Below are 19,146 nucleotides of genomic sequence, written 5' to 3'. Positions count from 1 at the left end.
GAGATTGCCCACAATATGCTGTAAAAATTCATTCTTGGGGTCTGAGCTAAGAGGCTGCTGCTCTTCCCCCACATCTAATCTGACTCATATTCAGAAGTAGGTTCTAAAATCAGTGGATTCAGCAAAGCGGCTGCACACAGCAACATGGAAGTCTGCACGTTTGTTCCCATCTTGTAACTGGGGCTTGGATGGTGCAACAGATTGAGCAGAGGCCCTGCAGCCCAGGGGCGCCCCAGAGCGGCTCCGAGCTGGGTTCCGAGCCCCAGGCCCTCAGCCCACAGGTGGTCCCACCTGCCTCCTTCCTCCACCTTCTCTCCTCACCACTCACATTTCAGTGCCTTGCCTTCCCGAGGCAGGCTGAGAACCCAGTCTCAGCCTTGGCTTCAACCCCACCGAGCCCTGGCACCCTCCATCTCCCAGGGGCTCACGCTGGCTCCACAGGAGGGAAACAGGGAGGTCCCTAACTCACTGTGTGCTCTGGGCCAGGCTTCTGTGCCTCTCTGAACTGTTTCCTCTGTGGAAATGGGGATGGGAAGAGTTCCTAACTCCAAGACCCAACATGAGGACTTGCTAGCACATTTGTCCACACTGCCTGCGGGAGATCCCACCATCGGCCCAATTCTGCGCCCACACACTTTAGCAGGGCTGTCCCACATCACTGCCAAGGCCACAGGGCCTGCTCCAATGGAAGTGGCAGCCTGCCCATTCCAAGCCAGGGCCTCATGCCTTCTGTCTGGTCTCTCGTGTGTCTGCCATTGCCAGGAGGAAAGCGTGCCTGGGCCAGCTGCTGGTCCCAGGAGGAACATGGCAGGCTGTGGCACAGAGCCGAGCCACCCAGCCACGGCAGCCTGATCCCCATCCAGTCCTCGGAGGAGTGACAAAGTCTAACTGAGCCTCCAGCAGCTAAACTCAGTCGACCTGCCGGTCCGTGGGAAGACATGAGCGTGTTTTTCAGCCCCTAGGTTTTCGGGTGGTTTGTTAAGCAGCACGTCTGTGGCAACGGCTGGCCGATGCGGCTCCTCCGAATGGAAGAACCTAGGAAGCAGCGGCCACTCTGCCTGCCACGACCACCAGGACCGTAGACACTGACTGCCCCGGCCTCGCTGCTCTGACCCAGCATCCAGCTCTTGGGAACCAAGTCCAGAGCACTTGGCTTCCAGGGAAGATGGAGATCACACCCACTCAAGATGCATCCCCGCTGGGGCGAGGGACACGGCAGGCTGCGGGCGGTAGGCTGTCCTGGCATGAGGCTGCCACTGAGCAGCTGGGTGGTCCTGGGTAAGCCTCTCGGGCTCTGGGCTCCTCTCTGTAAAATGGAGATGCAACCCTGCCCCGCCCTCACAGGGGCATGGAGGTAGGATGGGGGAGAGGGCCCAGGAGAGGCAAAGTGCAGGGAGCTAACCCCAAGGGAGTGTGGACTGTGGTTCAGGGCCCCACAGAGCACTGAGGGACTGCAGAGGAGCTGAGAAGGTGGGCAGAGCTGGCCGCCCGCCCGGGGAAGCAGGTGGGAAGCAAAGCCGGGGTAGGCTGGGCTGAGAGCACAGCCTGTGTGGATGCGAGGGAATGGGGGAGGACCAGGCCCTGGAGAGCTGGAAGCGGGCCAGAGGTCATGTGGCTGTAGCTGGGAGTCGGCAGGAAGGGAGGAGGGGACGTGGCTGGGGAGGCAGATGGGGCTTGGCAGTTGGGTGGTCCACTTAAAGCAGGGGAGAGGCATGGGGTGGGTGTCCAGGAAGGGTTGAGGGGAGGGGACCCAGAAGAAGGGTCTAGGTGGAGGAGGAGTCTGGTAGGGGCCCAGGGGGGACCTCACCTGCTACTGGGCCCCAGATAGGCCAAGAGGCCTGATCCAGTGCCAGGGACACCCTGGGCATGTGAAAGGGATGGAAGCCTTTGTCTCTCTCAGAAACAGCCCCAAAGGCTGGCCCTGGGACTGGGCATGTGGCCCTGCCTCCTCTTCATCTCTTCAGAAAAACCTACTGCCGCAGAGGTAAAGAGATCCTCCTGCCCCGGGCCACGGGAACCCCGGCATGGATGGAGATAAGCTGGCTGCCCAGGATCCTGCGCATGCCACCAGCCACCAACACTCCGGCCTGTCCACTGGGATGCACGCCTCCAATGTCACCTCCTGTGAGAGGCAAGGCTGGGGACACTAGGGACCACATGTCCCTCAGTGCTTTCTCCTCGATGGTTCTCCAAACTCTTTCTTACTACCTGTGTGGCCTGAGTGGGGGGCAGGCATTGTCAGCCCATTTTCAGAGACAGAAAACCTGAGGTCCGGGCAGGCAGGGAGCTGGTGGTGAAAAGCACAAGACCCAGGCCTCTTGCCTGGTAGTGACCCAGGGTAAGCCTTGGCCCCCCGTGGACCTCTGTTTCCTTATTTGGAAAGTAGTAAAATCCCTTCTCATGGGCCAGGCCTACCGGGTAGGAAGGGCACTCCTGACAGGGGAGCAGCCTGTGCCAAAGCCCAGAGGTGTGAGAGCCCAGGGAGCTCGAGGAAGTGGCAGCACACACAACAGGGGCCTGGTGGGGGCGGAGGCAGGACTAGCCAGTGGGCACTGAAGGCTGTACCTGGGGAAGAGGCGGTGGGAGCTGCATCTTCGCAGGCTCACCTGCCCTCCCACCTCACCTCCATCACTCTCTCCGTCCCTCTTCCTCAGGTCAAGCCACAGCCCTCGTGCCTGGATGCAGGCAGCCAGCTCCCAGCCAGTCCACCAGCCTCTAGGGTCCACGTGGGAACTGCTGAGCCCCCCCAGGTCAGGCCCCACCCTTCCAGCCCCTCTAGCCAGAGTGAAGCACTGACACCTCCCTGACCCATTCCTGTTCTTGCCCCACTCTGAGCCTTTGTTGACGCTATTCCCTCCCCTCTGCGAGCCCTTCCTCGGTAACTGTGCAAACCAACCCCTAACCAACCTCCCAGCTCGCCTCTGATGCAATGCCCTTCTTCACTCCTTGAGATTATTCTAACCCCTCATTGTTCCAGGTCCCTCCTCTGACCCAGGCATCTGAACCAACACATTTTGCTGTGGCCCTGCAAGACCACATGTCACCAGGAGAACAGTGGGCATAGACTGAGAGGTCCCTGAAAGCAGGAGCTGTGCTGGATCATCTTAACATCCCATACAGCTCAGGGCCTGGCACTAAACAGGCCCTCAGGGAATGAGGGAACAGACGTGTGGGTAGCGGATGGGTGGGTGAGCAGGTGGGTGGATGGGCAGGCAGGTGTATGGGTAGATTGGGTGGATCAATAAACAGGACAGAAAGATGGACTGAAGGACAGACAGATGGATGCATGAAACGACAAGCAGGTAAATGGACAGGTAGGCAAGTGGATGGATGAATGTATGGATGGTCAGACAGACATATAGATCAACTTCCTATGGGTGGGTAGACAGGCAGGCAGGTGGGTGGGTGGATGGATGGATGGATGGATGGACTGGGTAGATGAATAAACAGGAAGATAGGTGCATGGACAGGCAGGTAGGTGGATGGATAGGTGGGCAGTTAAATGGATGTGTGCATAGATGGTGGGTGGCTTGGTAGGTGAACAGAAGGGCTAATAGGTGGATGGGTAGGTGGATAATAGGTAGACAGGGATAGATAGATAGGTAGATGATGGATGGACGGATAGATAGATGGATGGGTGGGTGGGTGGGTGGGATGGATGGATGAGTGGGTGGGTGGGTGGGATGGATGCATGAGTGGGTGGGTGGGGGGTGGATGGATGGATGGATGGGTAGATGGGTGGACAGATGGGTAGGTGGGTGGGTGGATGGATGGATGGATGGGTGGATGGATGGATGGATGGGTGGGTGGATGGATGTATGGATGGAAGGATGGATGGATGTATGGATAGAAGGATGGATGGATGGATGGATGGATGGATGGATGGATGGATGGATGAATGGATGAATGAATGAATGGTTGGTTGGTTGGTTGGTTGGTTGTTTGGTTGGTTGGGTGGGTGGGTGGATGGATAGATGGGTGGGTGTGTGGGTGGGTGGGTGGATGGATGGATGGATGGATGGATGGATAGGTGGGTGGGTGGGTGGGTGGATGGATGGATGGATGGATGGATAGGTGGGTGGGTGGGTGGATGGATGGATGGATGGATGGGTGGGTGGGTGGGTGGATGGATGGATGGATGGATGGATAGATGGATGGATGGGTGGGTGGGTGGGTGGGTGGATTGGTGTACAGATGGAAGGATGGATGGAAGGATGGATGGATGGATGGATGGATGGATGGATGGATGGATGGATGGATGGTTGGTTTGTTGGGTGGGTGGGTGGATGGATAGATGGGTGGGTGGGTGGGTGGACAGACGGGTGGGTGGGTGGGTGGGTGGGTGGATGGGTGGATGGACAGGCAGATATATAGACAAACAAGCTTCTCCTACACCCTTCACGTCACCTGGAAGTGAATAAACAGACTGGTCATGTCAGTTCTGTATATCTGTTCACCCAGAGGTAGACCATCAAGAAAAATCTTTGGAAAACTTACCATTTCCGCAGGAGAGTTGGGAGTGAGGTAGAATTCCTTTAAGTGCAGGAAGAAGCCTTCAAGTTGTCCAATCAGCAGGAGTAAGATGACCCCGTCTGCAAACTACAAAGGTAGGAACTGAAGACTGTCATACGGAAGAAGTCTGGGGAAGCCCACTGTGTCTTTTACAGGCTGTGTGGCCCTAAGGAAGCCGTACAAGTTCTCTGAGCCGCTGGTTCCTTGGTGAGAAGTGGGGAAGACATTCCTGACCTCACAGGGTTGCAGGTAAAAAGTGGTTTCGGGCTGCCTGGTACTGCAATACTGCTCAGCAATACCTGCTCAGTGAAAAAAGCGCTTTCTAAACTTACTGCAGAATAGCCTCATGTCAGTTTTTAAACAGCACGCTGTTTCACAAGCTACAGAAACACAGGGGAAAATAGAGTTAAGTGTAAAATTATTCCATCAGAAAAGGCAGAGAGCAGCACACCGGGCTCATCTCGCCGGCTGCCACATTAATATTTCTGTCTGTTCTGTCTGTATGTTCAGAGATAAAGCTGTCGTCCCTGCCACCAGCATATCATATGTTAATATAATCGTATTGAGTCTCTTCAAAGATACAAAACACAGGATGGGATATTGGAAGAAACTGCCATTCGAAGCCCTTAATGGAATTTCCTCATATTAAGCCTGTTTCGATGTTATTAGTTTGGGCCTGAAATCTTTTCCGCCGCTATTCCTTGGTAATACAACTGGAATGCAAGGGACTTCCTTACCCCGTTTTATTGAACAGTCTCTAAATACCACCTTCGCACATGCCGTGAGTCTCTAAAACCCATTATTTTACCAAGGGAGAGATAAAGATGGAACAGGTAGAATGTAAATCTCAGAAATCATAATCATCCTGTTTATACCCACATGAAATATAATAAAACTACAAATCTCTTATTTCATGCTGGCAGCGTGCCAGGTAATATACCAAACATGTGGGGCTCAACAGCTCATGTATCACTCACAACTCTACCAAGTTGCTGTCTTGCACCCAGTTTATAAGAGCCTGAGGTTCAGAGAAGTCCAGTAACTCACCCAAGGTCACACAGCAAATGTGGAGGGGTCTCAGCAGAGCCCAGGGCCCATAAGCGGTGGAGGCAAGAGGGAAATGTGTGTCTATCTGGCTGCAGAGCCTGGTACTTCCACCCTGCCATGCTGCCACACCATATCACACACACACTTCTCACGTGGCCACTGTATGAGGTGGTTATAAGCACAAACTCTGGCCCCAGCTGCCTGGGTTCAAATCCCAGGTCCACTACTTATCACTGTGTGACCTTAGACAAGTTAATTAACCTCTCTGTGCCTTAACATCCTCCTCTGTAAGTGGGGTAGTATAGTTCCCACTTTAGAGGATTATGGGGAGGATTCAATGAACTAACATGGAAAGCATTTTGCCTGGGGACTGGCACATAGTGAGGGCTTTACTGGTTTTAGCGACTAGGCATGGGAGTACATTAACCCCTCCCTCCGCAGCCAATGCCCATCCACAGTCTCTCTGAGAGGTCAGCAGCTCTGGCTACAAGCTTCATGAGCCAACTGGTCCCTCTGGGACCAGACTCCTTCCCCACCCCAGACCCCAGCACAACCCAGGTGGCCAGATGCCTACGTCATGTCCCATTGAGGCCACTGGCATCCAGCAGACTCCATGCCCACTCTGCAGGCCCCGGGGTTGGCAGCTGCTCTGCTCCTCTGCACCCCCTGCTCCCCCCTGCAGTGTGGGAAGCCTACGGGGACCCAGCTTCACTGTGGAAAGCCAAAGCCCACGGTGGGTGCGGACCCCCTGAGATTCTGCTCCTGCTCCTGGGAAAACTCAGCTTCAGTCAGCTGGGGGGTGCTGGGCTCCTCAGGGTGCTTGTGAGAGACACGGAGCCTGCAGACGGCGGGCCTGCGCTGTCACCTACGCCTGGCACATGGCGCAAATCTAATAAATTCTGTTTGGGCGAACACAACCACGCAGGGAAGACTCATGTGCTTCAAGTCTTGGCATCAGCTAGTCTAAGATTAATTATAAAATAAAATTATAACAATGAGAAGCAGTGACAGCCGGGGTGACTCCAGCTTTGTGAAGTGTTCCCACACCCCCACCCCCGGGATCCCACCGTGTCCCTGGTGGCCAGTGCTGCCTGCCAGCAACAGTCCCACTGGGGAGGGAGACCTTAAGCCTCCAAGAGGTGATACGACCCCCACCACACAGCAGGTTCCCAAGGCCTGCAGAACCCTCTTTCCTTCCTACAGCCAGTGGCCCTGCCCTGCCTGGGGACGCCGCAGCTCAGTCCCTACCTGGGTGTCCAGATTCTGCACAGACAGGCCCAGGCGGTCCAGCTTCTGGTTGACAAAGTTCACGATGGCCTAACCAGGGAAGAACACGGGCCTAGCACACAGCAGGTGTGATGCAAGGACCCGTGATTCCCTCCTACAGCACAGGTGGGCGGTGGGGGGGGTGGGCGGCCCGAGAGCTGCTGAGAGCTTTGATCTCTCCTACCTCTTTCACTGCATTCACTTTCTCCGGAGCCAGCTTAAATAATTCATCAAAGACGTCCTCTGCAGACACAGATCCAATAAACACCTCATTACGATGCTATTATCTTTGTGCCAAACAGGGAATTTTTTTTCACAAAAGTTTCTTAGAATAACCAGTCCAGAGGGAGCTGTCGTTTTAGATCATGGTTCTCAAATAAAATAAACCTGGATTTGAGTCACTGCTCTCCTGGCCGTGTGGCCCAGGGGGAGTCACCTGCTTTCTCTGTGCCTCCCTAGCTGGGATTGTTGCAGACAGGGAATTCGATAGCAGATAACACACCTGGCCCTGCGGCACAGTGACCGGGCACACAGTAGGACTTCATAAACAGCCGCTCTTCCTGCAGCCGACACCTGTTACTGCGTCTGCACAGCTGCAGCCCTTTATCTGCCAGCTGGCCCTCCCTCCTCCCAGGGCCCTGCTCCACTCCCCAGGGCCACGGGAGCTGCTACAGGTGGGTGATCAGGGTCCATGAGTCTCCTCCCCTTGGTTTTAAATTGGCTGAGTGAGGGCTCCTCCCTGCTGCCTCCCCCCGCCCCCAAGAGTGTCTGAACCCGCTGCCTGCAAAAGGCCAGCTCTTTCAGCAACTCATTCGCTCCCTTGGGGTCTGGGAACAGCGGCTCAGGCCCCGGTGTCCAGTCTCGGGCGCCTCATGTCCTCAGGCTAATGCCCTTTGTGCACAAGCTGGATTCCTGCTATTTGCAGCTAACACACCTCCCATGAGGACACTGGTCCTTGGGCACCAAATACAGACTGGCCTGAGTTTGCTGTGGCTTCTGCCACTTAGCAGCTGTGTGACTCTAAGCAAGTCACAGCACCTCTCTCTGTTTCAGTTCCCTTGTTAGTGAAGGCGGGAAAGTAGCACCAAATAGCATCATGCACGTTAAAATGCCCCCTGAAATCAATAAACATGGTGGAAACATCAGTGGTCAGGGAAATTGGGTTTCTTCACCCTGTGACACCCACTTCTCGTGCTGCCCCATGCCCAAAATACTGCTCCCTGGGCAACCCCTCATGTCCTCAGGCTGCCCCTCCTGCTACATACACAGATCCCCAGCCAGCCCTCCTTGCCCCTCCCTTCTCCTTTCTCCCCAAACTCAGCCTCCCTCAGCCCCCATTCTCAGAAGCTCCTGGCAGGTTATTATCTCTACCTCTGCAGGTGAAGTGCCCCTCATAGCATCCCTACCCACATAGCTATGTATCTAAGTGGGGAGGGTACAGGGAGGAAAAATAGTGTTAGGATGGATGGATATGGGTGAATAGATAGGTGGTTGGATGGGTAGATAGATGAATGGATGGATGAATAGGTGGATAAGTGGATAGATGAATGGATGGATGGATGGATAGGTGCATGGGTGGGTGGGTGGATGGATGGATAGGTGCATGGGTGGGTGGGTGGGTGGGTGGGTGGATGGATAGGTGATGGATGGGTAGATGGATGGATGAATGGAAGCATGAATGGATGGATGGAGGGATGGATAAATGGATGGGTGGGTAAGTGGATAGATGAATGGAAGAATGGGCTGATGGATGCATGGATGGATGAATGGATGGATGGATAGGTGAGTAGGTGGATAGGTGGGTGAGTAAATAGATGAATGGAAGAAAGGATGGATCCATAGATGGATAAACGGATGAATGGATGAGTGGGTGAAGAGCTGGCCAGACCACTGACAAAGGAATGGATGCATGAAAGAAGTAGCAACTAGATCAATCCACTGATTGGTGAACAGCTCCGTCAGAAGAGTCGATGCCACATTATTGCCCACTCACTATTGAGCACTGCCCACATGCTGAACACACTCACAAATTATCTCCTTTAACCCTCACTGCCAGTTTAAAAGGTGAGTGCCCTTTTATAGATGAGGAAACTGAGGCACGGACAAGTTAAGGTACTTGCCCAAACTTAAGTGGCTAATGAGTGGGAATACTGGTGTTTGAGCACAGACCACTGACTCCAGAGCCCACACATTTAACAGACTCCACCATCACCGCCTATGTGAATTATAAATCTCTCTCCCCACAGAAATGGTATAATGAGAAAGAGCAGCCAGCTCCGTGATGGACAGACAGAAAGAGGGACAAATGAATAAGAATGAGGCTTGAGATACAAACAGCAGGCGACGGGCAAATGAGAGAATGCTCAGCAATTAACCCTCCATCAAGACCCGTCTGCATTAACAGGCATCAGATAGGAACAGATTTTCAAAAATGAAGAAAGTACTCACTCGGAGGCTGGTCCTTGTCTGTGCTGTGCAGGGGGTGGAAAAAGCAAACAAATGGTTAAAAAAAACCCTGCAAACCTACAATGTCTCAATATGACAAGCATCAGTGCTGGCAAGCTTGCAAAGAAACCGGCATGCTGTGGTTTTCCCGGCAGCTTTGTAGGTAGGGCAGATAGCAGAGAAGGTTTCTGTGGGAAGCAAAGGACAGAAACAGGTTCGTGCCCTTCCCTGAGGCTTCCACACCTAGCAACATTAGGATTTTGCTGGTTTTGTGGTTCCTGTTTCATTCTGAGGGAGATACATCACACATATCATAAAGTGCACAAGTCGTACGTTTACAGCTTGTGCGTTTCACACATACACACTTGTGTGATCACCCCCACTTACATGCTGCAGACCCTCCCAGCACCCCCCGCCCCCCACCGTGTTCTCTCTTCCATCCCCTCCCTCCCTACACTGACCACAGCTGCGATTTCTCTTGCCATCTATTGGTTTTGCCTGTCCTGGAAGTTCGTGAAAATGAAACCATACCATGTGTTCTCTTTTGGGTCTGGCTTCTTTCACCCCATTTTTACTGTTTTTGAACAATTTTTCTTTGTTTTTTTTTTTGGTCAGGTTTTTAGATCCACCCCTACCCCACAGAAGAGAAGTTCTGTAGGTCCAGGGCAGGCCAAGTCTCTCTAACCACAGCCCTCCAGAAGAGAGCTGGGCCCCACGGGGCAGAGCCCAGCAGCCTGGGACAGAGACCTGGGCTCAGCACAGAGGCCAAGGCTGCCAGGAGGGACAGACACCATGTGCTATCCACACAGCTCCAGCACCAGCCAAGCCTTCAGAGGATGGCAGCCCCACCTGGCCAGCAACTTGGCTGCATCCCTGTGAGAGTCGTGAGTCAGCGTCACATGGAAGCCAGCAAAGGTGGATCTGCTGGCAGCTGTGCAGCCCCTAGGGCCCATCCCTCTCCAGGCCCCACCTGTTCTGCTCCACAGGGAGCAGGATGGCCAGCCCCAGGGGGCAGGGAGCAGGATGGCCAGCCCCCAGTGGGCAGGGAACAGGATGGCCACACCCCTGGTGGACAGGGAGCAGTATGGCCAGCCCCAGGGGGCAGGGAGCGGGATGGCCAACCCCAGTGGATAGTGAACAAGATGGCCATGTCCCAGTAGGTGGGGAGCAGGTGGCCATGCCCCAGTAGGCAGGGAGCAGGATGGCCACACCCCCCAGTGGGTGGGGAGAAAGACGGCCAGCCCCTGGCCATTCAGGGGCCTCTAAGACTCTTACAGCTTTGCAAGGAAAGAGGAACATCCTGCTCACACTAGAGAGACAGATTCACTGGCCCCTGTGCCCCAAACCCAGGGCCCCCTATCCTAGAGAACAAAGCAGGGTGGCTGGGAGGGGCCAGGCAGGGACCTGATTGGAGGCTGGAATGAAAGGGGTCCTGTGTGCTACCGTGGAACACAGGTAGAGAAAAAGCCACAGAGTGTGAGGGCCCTTCCCACAAAGGTTGGGCAGATCTGCCCGGGCCCCGCCCTGCCTCCGTCCACCGCTGTGAGCCCCAGCCCCATCCACGGGCCCTCGTCCTCCCTCACCTGTATTCAGTGAGCTGTTCTACCGACTTCTCTGACTTCAGACCACTCTTGGTGCTCTAAGAAAAATAAAGGGGAAGGAAATTAAATAATCCGGAAAACTCTGGGGCCCAAAGCAACCCCAGTGTCCCGTTTGCTCTGCATCATCTCTCCTCAGGACAGCCGCCTGGCTTAATTGTCTTTCTTCCCCCAAGATTCTTGAGGTTGGGGATGTGTCTGCCTCACTCCCCGAGGCATCCCCAGAGTCTCACGGCGGGAGGAGGGCTGTATCAGAGCATGTGGCTATGAACAAATGAATAATGAAGGAGTGAATCAATGAAGTCACCTCTGATTTATGTTGGCAGTATAGTCCAAGCCACACAAGTGCTTGGTAGGGAATTATAATCAATGGTTTTAAAAAACAGTAGAAGGCCAGGTGTGGTGGCTCATGTCTGTAATCCCAGCACTTTAGGAGATGAAGACAGGTGGATGGCTAGAGCTCAGGAGTTCGAGACCAGCCTGGGCAACAGGGTGAAACCCCATCTCTATCAAAAATACAAAAAATTAGCCAGGCACAGTGTCTCACACCTGTAGTCCCAGCTACTTGGGAGGCTGAGGTGGATCACTTGAGTCGGGGAGGTGGAGGTTGCAGTGATTGTGCCACTGCACTCCAGCCTGAGCAATAGAGCAAGACGCCATCTCAAAAAAAAAAAAAAAAATTGTAGAAATGACTCTGACTAGGTTTAGCCAAACTTGGCTTATTCTCTTGGGGCAAGTCAGAGGTAAGCCCTCAGACACGAAGCCCCTCTGCATGAGGGACCCAAGGCTGGGGTGGGGCAGGTGGGGCCCCCTATTGTGATGTTCAGGGTCTGTCTGGAGAGGGAATCGCAGATTCCTGGGTATTAACTGCAGCACAGGCAGGCCACACGCTAGACAGAACATCTGAGGGTGGGGAAACCTGGGAAGGCTTCCTGAAGGAGGAGAACGGGGCACTGTCACAGTCATCAGTGATCTAACAAGAGACAGCACCCTCATGGTGAGAGTAGTAGTTTTGCTTCAGGGGTGTGAAGGCTCCCTGTGGCTATGAACAGACGGCCACACATGGCTCAGGGATATGGCCTGACAACCCCTGGCCTCAGCCTCTGCCAACCAGATGCCCTCTGCTGAGGTCAAGTGGAGCTGGCCGACCATGGACCTCCTCATGTCCCCAGGCCTCTGCCAGCCCCACTAGACTCTTACCAGCCTGTCCCCAGCTCCAGACAGCACCTCCTGGCCTTCCTGGCCGGATTCTATTTCTCAGGGTTCCCTGAAACTCACCCTGGGTGAGCCCCGCCCCAGCCAACTCCACCCATGCAGGGTGGGCAATGGGGACCCAAGACATTCAGCTTCTGCTTACAAATCCCTGGGGGCCCAGCTGCTACCTCAATGGTGATGACCTCCACCTGGACGTTGGTTGGGAGGGACAGGTTGGGCTGGAAGCGCTTGGCCAGGGCCACAAGGAGGTGCAGGGTGGACAGCAGGTCCTTGTTGAAGATGGCTGGGAAGAGAGTGGAGACAGGTCAGAGCCCAGGGGGCCGCCAAAACGTGCAGCCAAATGCAGGCTTCCTCATTGTCAGAACGACATCTGCAGATGAAGGAGGTCTGTGTCCAGCCTTCTGCAGAGCAGAGATCTGGAGATACATGTTCAGAACCTAAAAATCATCACACTTCACCCCGTCATCCCTCCTCTTAGAATATAGCGCAGGGGTACCATCTCCCTTGTGGAAGCAGCTCTAGACAAAGATGTTCACTGCAGCACTGTTTACAATTGGAAACAACCAAGTGACCTCTGGGAAGGCACTGGCTGAACGATCATTAGGTTTCAGCTCAATGTGACTTAATTCAAGGTTGATTTCATCAACATCAATTACTGATTGTGAGACCTTACACGTTGCGAATGCAGGCGCACGTGACCCAACAAAACCTGGGTTTGAAAACTGACTCTGTTAAACCCTCACCGCCCAACCTTGGAGAAGCTGCTTAACTTCTTTCAGCCTCAGTTTTCTCATCTGGGATGGGGGTTAAGGGGATATAAAGAATTGAAGGGAAAGAAATCTATACCAAACTGTGAACCAGGTGGGGTAGGGAATTTTAGGTGTTTGGCACACTCTTTTGTTTTTTGGTGTTTTTTTGATATGGAGTCTTACTCTTGTAGCCCAGGCTGGAGTGCAATGGTGCAATCTCAGCTCACTGCAACCTCCGCCTCCCAGGTTCAAGCAATTCTGCCTCAGCCTCCTGAGTAGCTGGGATTACAGGCACCTGCCACCACACCCAGCTAATTTTTGTATTTTTAGTAGAGATGGGGTTTCACCATGTTGACCAGGCTGATCTTGAACTCCTGAAACCTAAGGTGATCCGCCCACCTCGGCCTCCCAAAGTGCTGGGATTACAGGCGTGAGCCACCGTGCCCGGCCAGGCACACTCATTTTTTGTACAAGCAGGGCCTGCAGATATTCCAATACGTTAATGAAATGAGAGTGAGGATGGGCTGACCATGGTGCTTGGAACTCAGCAGTGACTGTCATTCTCCACAAAACCGTTTGCTATCCTTGGGCTGCACTTTGCTGCAGTAACACCCTCCGGGGCACAGACATGTGCTGGGCTGTTGGCTGCTCTGCCAGATGCCTGACTGTGGCTGCCCGAGGCTTCTACCTCCTTCCGGACTCCCAGGTTGTACCCCTGCTGGGAGGAGGATGAGCACGCCTTCCTGGTGGGTGAGAAGCCTGAAGCAGAAGGACCCCAGTGGCCCCACACTCCCCCGGGGTGGCCAGGTTGCGGCCCACATACTCTCCACGCTCCACTTGGCTTGCCGCTCCTCCAGCTGCAGACTCCGGTTCACGGCCTCCAGCACCACCGTGAGCTTGTGCTTCTGGCTTGCGGCTGTCAGGGCGATGTCCTCTGCTTCCAGCTTGAGTGCCGCCAGCCTCTCTGGAGGCAGGAGAGGGTGGTGAGGGCCCCTGGCTGGGGGCAGCTCAGAGAGCACCTGGGGACCCTCCAGGAGGCTGAGTCTGCCTGGTGCTTCAGAGAGCATGGGTCTAGAGAGCTCATTCTTGGCGTTGGACCGTGGGCCACACCCACAGCCTCAACCAGGTATGCCCTCCAGCTCCCAGGAATTGGTGGGGCACGCAGGCCACATGATGTGAGCAAGTCTCAGCCCCCTGAGCTGGTCAAGACAGCCCACCTCACCTTGATCAGCCTGTGCCTGCAGCCCTTGCTCTTCTGCACAGCTGTGTCTACTTCATCTCTGCAGGGCAGTGTGGCCTTGTGGTTAAAGCCTACACTCCTAGGCTTCTATCCTGAACCCCCTGCTTCTCTAACCGTGAGACCTTGGACAAATTATGAGGCATTTCAGAGGCTCCCTTTCGTCATCTGTTAAATGGGGATAGTAACAGCACAGGGCTGTTCTGAGGATGAACTGCGCCTGCTACATGGGACATGCCGGGAAGTGCTAGCCGCCTCAGTGGAATTGTGCAGCCCATCTCCAAAGAGCTCGGCGAACACTGCGGAGGCTGGCCCCAGGCGAAGTGCTGAGGACATGGAATCGGGCCTATCCGGGGCCTCCAAGACCACGGTTGTGTGCAGAAGAGATGCGTAGACCAGACATGACCACACAAGGGCAAAGGGAGAGGGTAACTCTGGGGCTTGTGGGGACACTTGCCCGGGGCCAGGAGGAGGCCCTGAGAATGCACACCCCCAGCAAAGCCCCTTGGAGCTTTCCAGACTGAGGAGGAACATGGAGGCAGGAGCCCAGCCCTGTCCCCAGCCACCCAGGACTGCCTATTTTCTCTCCAGCAGCCTGGGACAGCCCGAGAGCAGGGACCATGGGTTCTTTTGTTACCTCCCAGCACCTCAAAACAGTAGGCACTCAATAAGTGTTGGAGAGGCAGTGTGGTGTGGTGGAAAGGTCACCAACCCAGGTGTCAGAGCCCCAGCCTGAGCCCCAGCTCGGCCCCCTCACTCATGGGCCATGGACAGCGCCTCCATCTCCCCAGCCCAGGCCCATCTAGAAAGTGAGACAGGTGTGCCTAAACCCGGGGTCATTGCGGGGACCGAGGGAGAGAGCCCAGCTGTAGGGCCTGGAGGGGCCAGGTCAGGGGGATGGGGCCAAGGCCCAGGCAGCCCCAGAAACAGCCACTTACGGAATAGGTGGTGCAGGATGAGCCCGTCGAACATGTCCTCCTCCAGGCTGCGGACCACAATGTGCTCGGGGAGAAGAGTGGTGTTGATCCACTCCATCAGCACCTGCAGGCCCCAAGGGGACAACTTTTGGGGGGATGGGGGCTTCTCACCTGGCCTTACACTTGGCTTGGAATGCCTGCCTCTCGCCTGCCAACTCCTACCCATCTTTCAAGACCTGGTCAAATGTCACCTCCACTGGGAAGCCCTCTTTGATCTCCCAGGCTGAGTTAGGGGCCTGCTCTGGGTTCCTGCAGACTCCCTGCTTCTCTTCATCACAAACCTGAGCAGCGTGGGGCTGTCATTATCATGGGTGAGGTTTTAGTACCAGGAAGTGGGGTACTACCATAGCAAATACCTAAAAATGGGGAAGTGGTTTGGGGAATGGAAAGAACTGGACAATGAACACTTGATAGAAAAAACCTAGATTGCCCTGAAGAGATGGTCAGTAGAAACATGGATTTTTTTTTTTTTTTTTTTTTTGAGACAGTGTTTCGCTCTGTCACCCAGGCTGGAGTGCAGTGGCATGGTCTCAGCTCACTGCAAGCTCTGCCTCCCGGGTTCAGCCATTCTCCTGCCTCAGCCTCCCGAGTAGCTGGGACTACAGGTGCCCACCACCACGCCCGGCTAATATTTTGTATTTTTGGTAGAGATGGGACTTCACTGTGTTAGCCAGGATGGTCTCGATCTCCTGACCTCGTGATCCAACTGCCTCGGCCTCCCAAAGTGCTGGGATTACAGGCGTGAGCCACCGCGCCCGGCCTGCAGAAATATGGATGTTAAAGGTGTTCCTACTGAGGTCCCAGGAGGAAATGAGAGACATGACATTGGACGTGAAGATGGAGGTGGGAATTGTAGTGATGCATCCACAGCTCCAAGAGCCCAGGATGCTGCAACCATCAGAGCTGGGGGGGAAGGGAGGAGACAGGGCCCCTTGAGAGCCTCCAGAAGGAGCCGATCCTGCCAACCCCTTGGTTGATAACCTCTGGCCTCCAGCACTGTAAGACAATAGGTTTCTGTGTTTTAAGTCATCCAGTCTGCAGTCACATGTTACAGCAGCCCTAAGAAGCTAATGCAGGGACTGCTGGTGCCTTGCCCCTTCTTTGACTGGTGCCTACTGGCCCAGCTCCCACCTGCAGCTCTGCTCAAAGCTGTCCCCCACTCTGCTTGTGCTCAAAAGGTCAGAGTGCCAGGGAATCAAGGCCCAGCCCTTTCTCAGACAGCAGCTGTTCACTAAAGGTTGTCAGGAGGTTGTCAGGGGGTGGTGTATAGATACCCCAGCTCCATTGCCCCTTGGGAAGGAATGCTCTGAGCCTGCTCTATGCTGGCTCCAGGACACCCAGCAGGCTTGAGCCCCCAGAACCATGACCAGCTCCATCACTAACCATGTATTGGCCCTTTCCCTCCCATGACTCCTGGCACAACCTCCCAACTCAACTACTGGTACCCAAATCCTTGTCTCAGGATCAGCCTCTGGAGGAGCCTGAGCTGGGATGACATGTCAGCACCCCTCTAGGTCTTCCAGGCAAGACCACAGATGGTGTCCCCAGGGCCAGGCACAGGGCTGGGCCAGGTGTGCTGGCCAAAGGTGGGAAAGGTGGATGGATGGAGGGAATAGGAAGGATGATGGAAAATGGCCCAGAAAGCCTCTGGGTATGGAAGATGGTGTAGGCCAGGAGGCCTCTCTGGAGGAGGCAACAGAGAGGCCATGTGGAGACTGAAGACACAGAGGCTGAGGGAAACAGAGGCCTGGAGTCTACCTGTGCCCATCTGGTCCAGTGGCCATAGCAGCAGACCCATAACCAAGGAGAGAACTGAGCACAGGTGACCCAGGCCCACCGCCACCACCTCACCAGTTCTCCTACACCTTGGGCAGCCAAGCTGGGGAGGAACACCGGCTTAGGGGCTGGCAGCTCGTGTCAAACCACAGCTCTGTAATGGGCAGCTGCATGCCCCTGACAGATCAGGTCACCTGTCTAAGCCTCGTTGTCTGTCCTGTCCCCAGGATGTAGGGGACAATAGATTCCCCTCAAATCGCATGTGGTTGCTGGGATGGTGTACGTGAAGGCACACAGTTGGTGCTCAATAGATGTTTGTTCATGCAGGCTCTGTGGGTGACTTGCTCCATTCAACAGGCCTCCCAGGGGTCTTCGGGGGTTGCCACACCCCAGCCTGAGGTCAAGGAATGGGGGCAGTCTGCTGTCCCCGCCCCGTGGAGGCCGCTGCCTGGTCTGCCAAGTAGAGGCACCCAGGGAAGCCAGGGCTGTGGACGCTGCTGTACCTTCTGCAGTTCTTCAAATTTGGGGTCCTTCCGGGAAGTCGGTGGCAGGTATCTCTTCTTTCCTCCTGGAAGCAGAGTGGGTATGACAAGCGCGTGGGGACCCTGTGGGGTGCTTGGCCACGCTCCCTGCAGATCACCCACAGAGTCTGGCACCACAGCCCCAGGGGCACTGGCCTTGCCACTTCCACCCCAGCGTGCTTTCCCTCGTTTCCCTCACAAACACCAGCTCATCCTCAGACACTGCGGCATTTATACTTTGAGACATAAACTCGGAAGTTATTTCTTGATTACTTGACATTCAAAGTTAACTGGGCATACTATGTTTTATCTGGCAACCCTACCTATTTAGGTCAAGTGAAACCCCAGCCAGAGAGGGGAGGAGGTGCCCAGGCTCACCAGGCTCTAAGGGGCAAAGGTGGGACTTACCCCAGGTCTGCCAGGCCCCTCCATGGCCCCTCTCATAGTCTGACTCCCTGGGGCAGCCCTTAGAGGCCCAGCAGCTCCCCTTCCCCAAGGCCATGGCCAGCATCTGCCCACATTTTAGACTCACAGAACCCACAAAATGTCAGGGCCGAGAAGGACCTCTGAGATCAACTAGTTCCAACGTACATGGGGGGAAACTGAGTCAGCAGTGGGGACTGTCTTGCCTAAATTCACAAAATGCATTGTCTCTCATGTGACTCCAATAAAGGCTTTTCCTAGACATTCGGAAAATCTTCAAGTACTACCCAGCCCCGTGTCTTCTGACGAATGGGAAGGCAACAGCATCATGGGTTGATGTGCCCAGCACAGGGCAGGCTCTCAGCAAATGCTTGGGCTAGTGAGCAGGTGAGTGAATGAACGAATGAATGAATGAACATGGTGCTGTCCCTTCCTGGAGCAGACTTCCTGCCACTTGAATCATCCAATATCCCAGCTCTGCTTGCCAGAACTTTAAGTATCTTACATCAATTGTAAAACAAAAAATTCTTTTTTTTTTTTTTTTGAGACAGAGTCTTGCTCTGTCACCCAGGCTGGAGTGCAGTGGCCGGATCTCAGCTCACTGCAAGCTCCGCCTCCCGGGTTCACGCCATTCTCCTGCCTCAGCCTCCCGAGTAGCTGGGACTACAGGCGCCCGCCACCTCGCCCGGCTAGTTTTTTATATTTTTAGTAGAGACGGGGTTTCACCGTGTTAGCCAGGATGGTCTCGATCTCCTGACCTAGTGATCCGCCCATCTCGGCCTCCCTAAGTGCTGGGATTACAGGCGTGAGCCACCGCGCCCAGCCTCCTCAGGACACTTTCTAATCTTCAATGGTTTAAACACAGAATACCAGACGGTGAAGAAGCCAGCCAGGTGACTCTGGACCAAGCTTGTCCCCTCTGGGGTCTCACCTGCCGCACCAGGGACCCTATTGGCACTGGACTTCCCGCTCCATAACACCTACTTAAAAGGCGGCATTCAGGGCCGGGCGCGGTGGCTCAAGCCTGTAATCCCAGCACTTTGGGAGGCCGAGGCAGGCAGATCACGAGGTCAAGAGATCGCGACCATCCTGGCTAACACGGTGAAACCCCGTCTCTACTAAAAAATACAAAAAAAAAAAAAACAAAAAACTAGCCAGGCGAGGTGGTGGGCGCCTGTAGTCCCAGCTACTTGGGAGGCTGAGACAGGAGAATGGCATAAACCCGGGAGGCGGAGCTTGCAGTGAGCTGAGATCCGGCCACTGCACTCCAGCCTGGGCGGCAGAGCGAGACTCCGTCTCAAAAAAACAAAAAAAAGAAACCCCATCACTACTAAAAATACAAAAATTAGCCAGGTGTGGTGGCAGGTGCCTATAATCCCA

The 19,146-nt window shown here is 54.8% G+C and overlaps 1 protein-coding gene across 14 annotated transcripts in view; it reads right to left on the bottom strand.

The window, feature by feature from the left end:
* LOC105464307 (parvin gamma) overlaps nucleotides 1-19,146 on the bottom strand; it is a 48,648-nt gene that overhangs the window by 26,268 nt on the left and 3,234 nt on the right. For 9 of the 14 annotated variants that reach the window (XM_011712073.2, XM_071080711.1, XM_011712069.3 and 6 more), the window contains 9 exons: nucleotides 17,326-17,390; nucleotides 15,008-15,110; nucleotides 13,656-13,796; nucleotides 12,251-12,366; nucleotides 10,854-10,909; nucleotides 9,274-9,296; nucleotides 7,010-7,068; nucleotides 6,808-6,876; nucleotides 4,498-4,599 (listed from right to left, as the gene is read on the bottom strand). In XM_011712073.2, coding sequence (XP_011710375.2) covers nucleotides 4,498-4,599; nucleotides 6,808-6,876; nucleotides 7,010-7,068; nucleotides 9,274-9,296; nucleotides 10,854-10,909; nucleotides 12,251-12,366; nucleotides 13,656-13,796; nucleotides 15,008-15,110; nucleotides 17,326-17,390 — 734 coding nt within the window. The other 5 variants (XM_071080712.1, XM_071080713.1, XM_071080716.1 and 2 more) reach the window with 2 other exon arrangements.

Source organism: Macaca nemestrina, chromosome 15, assembly GCF_043159975.1.
Source record: "Macaca nemestrina isolate mMacNem1 chromosome 15, mMacNem.hap1, whole genome shotgun sequence".
In the NCBI taxonomy this organism is placed as follows: Eukaryota; Metazoa; Chordata; class Mammalia; order Primates; family Cercopithecidae; genus Macaca; species Macaca nemestrina.
This window is presented reverse-complemented; position numbering and strand designations above follow the sequence as displayed.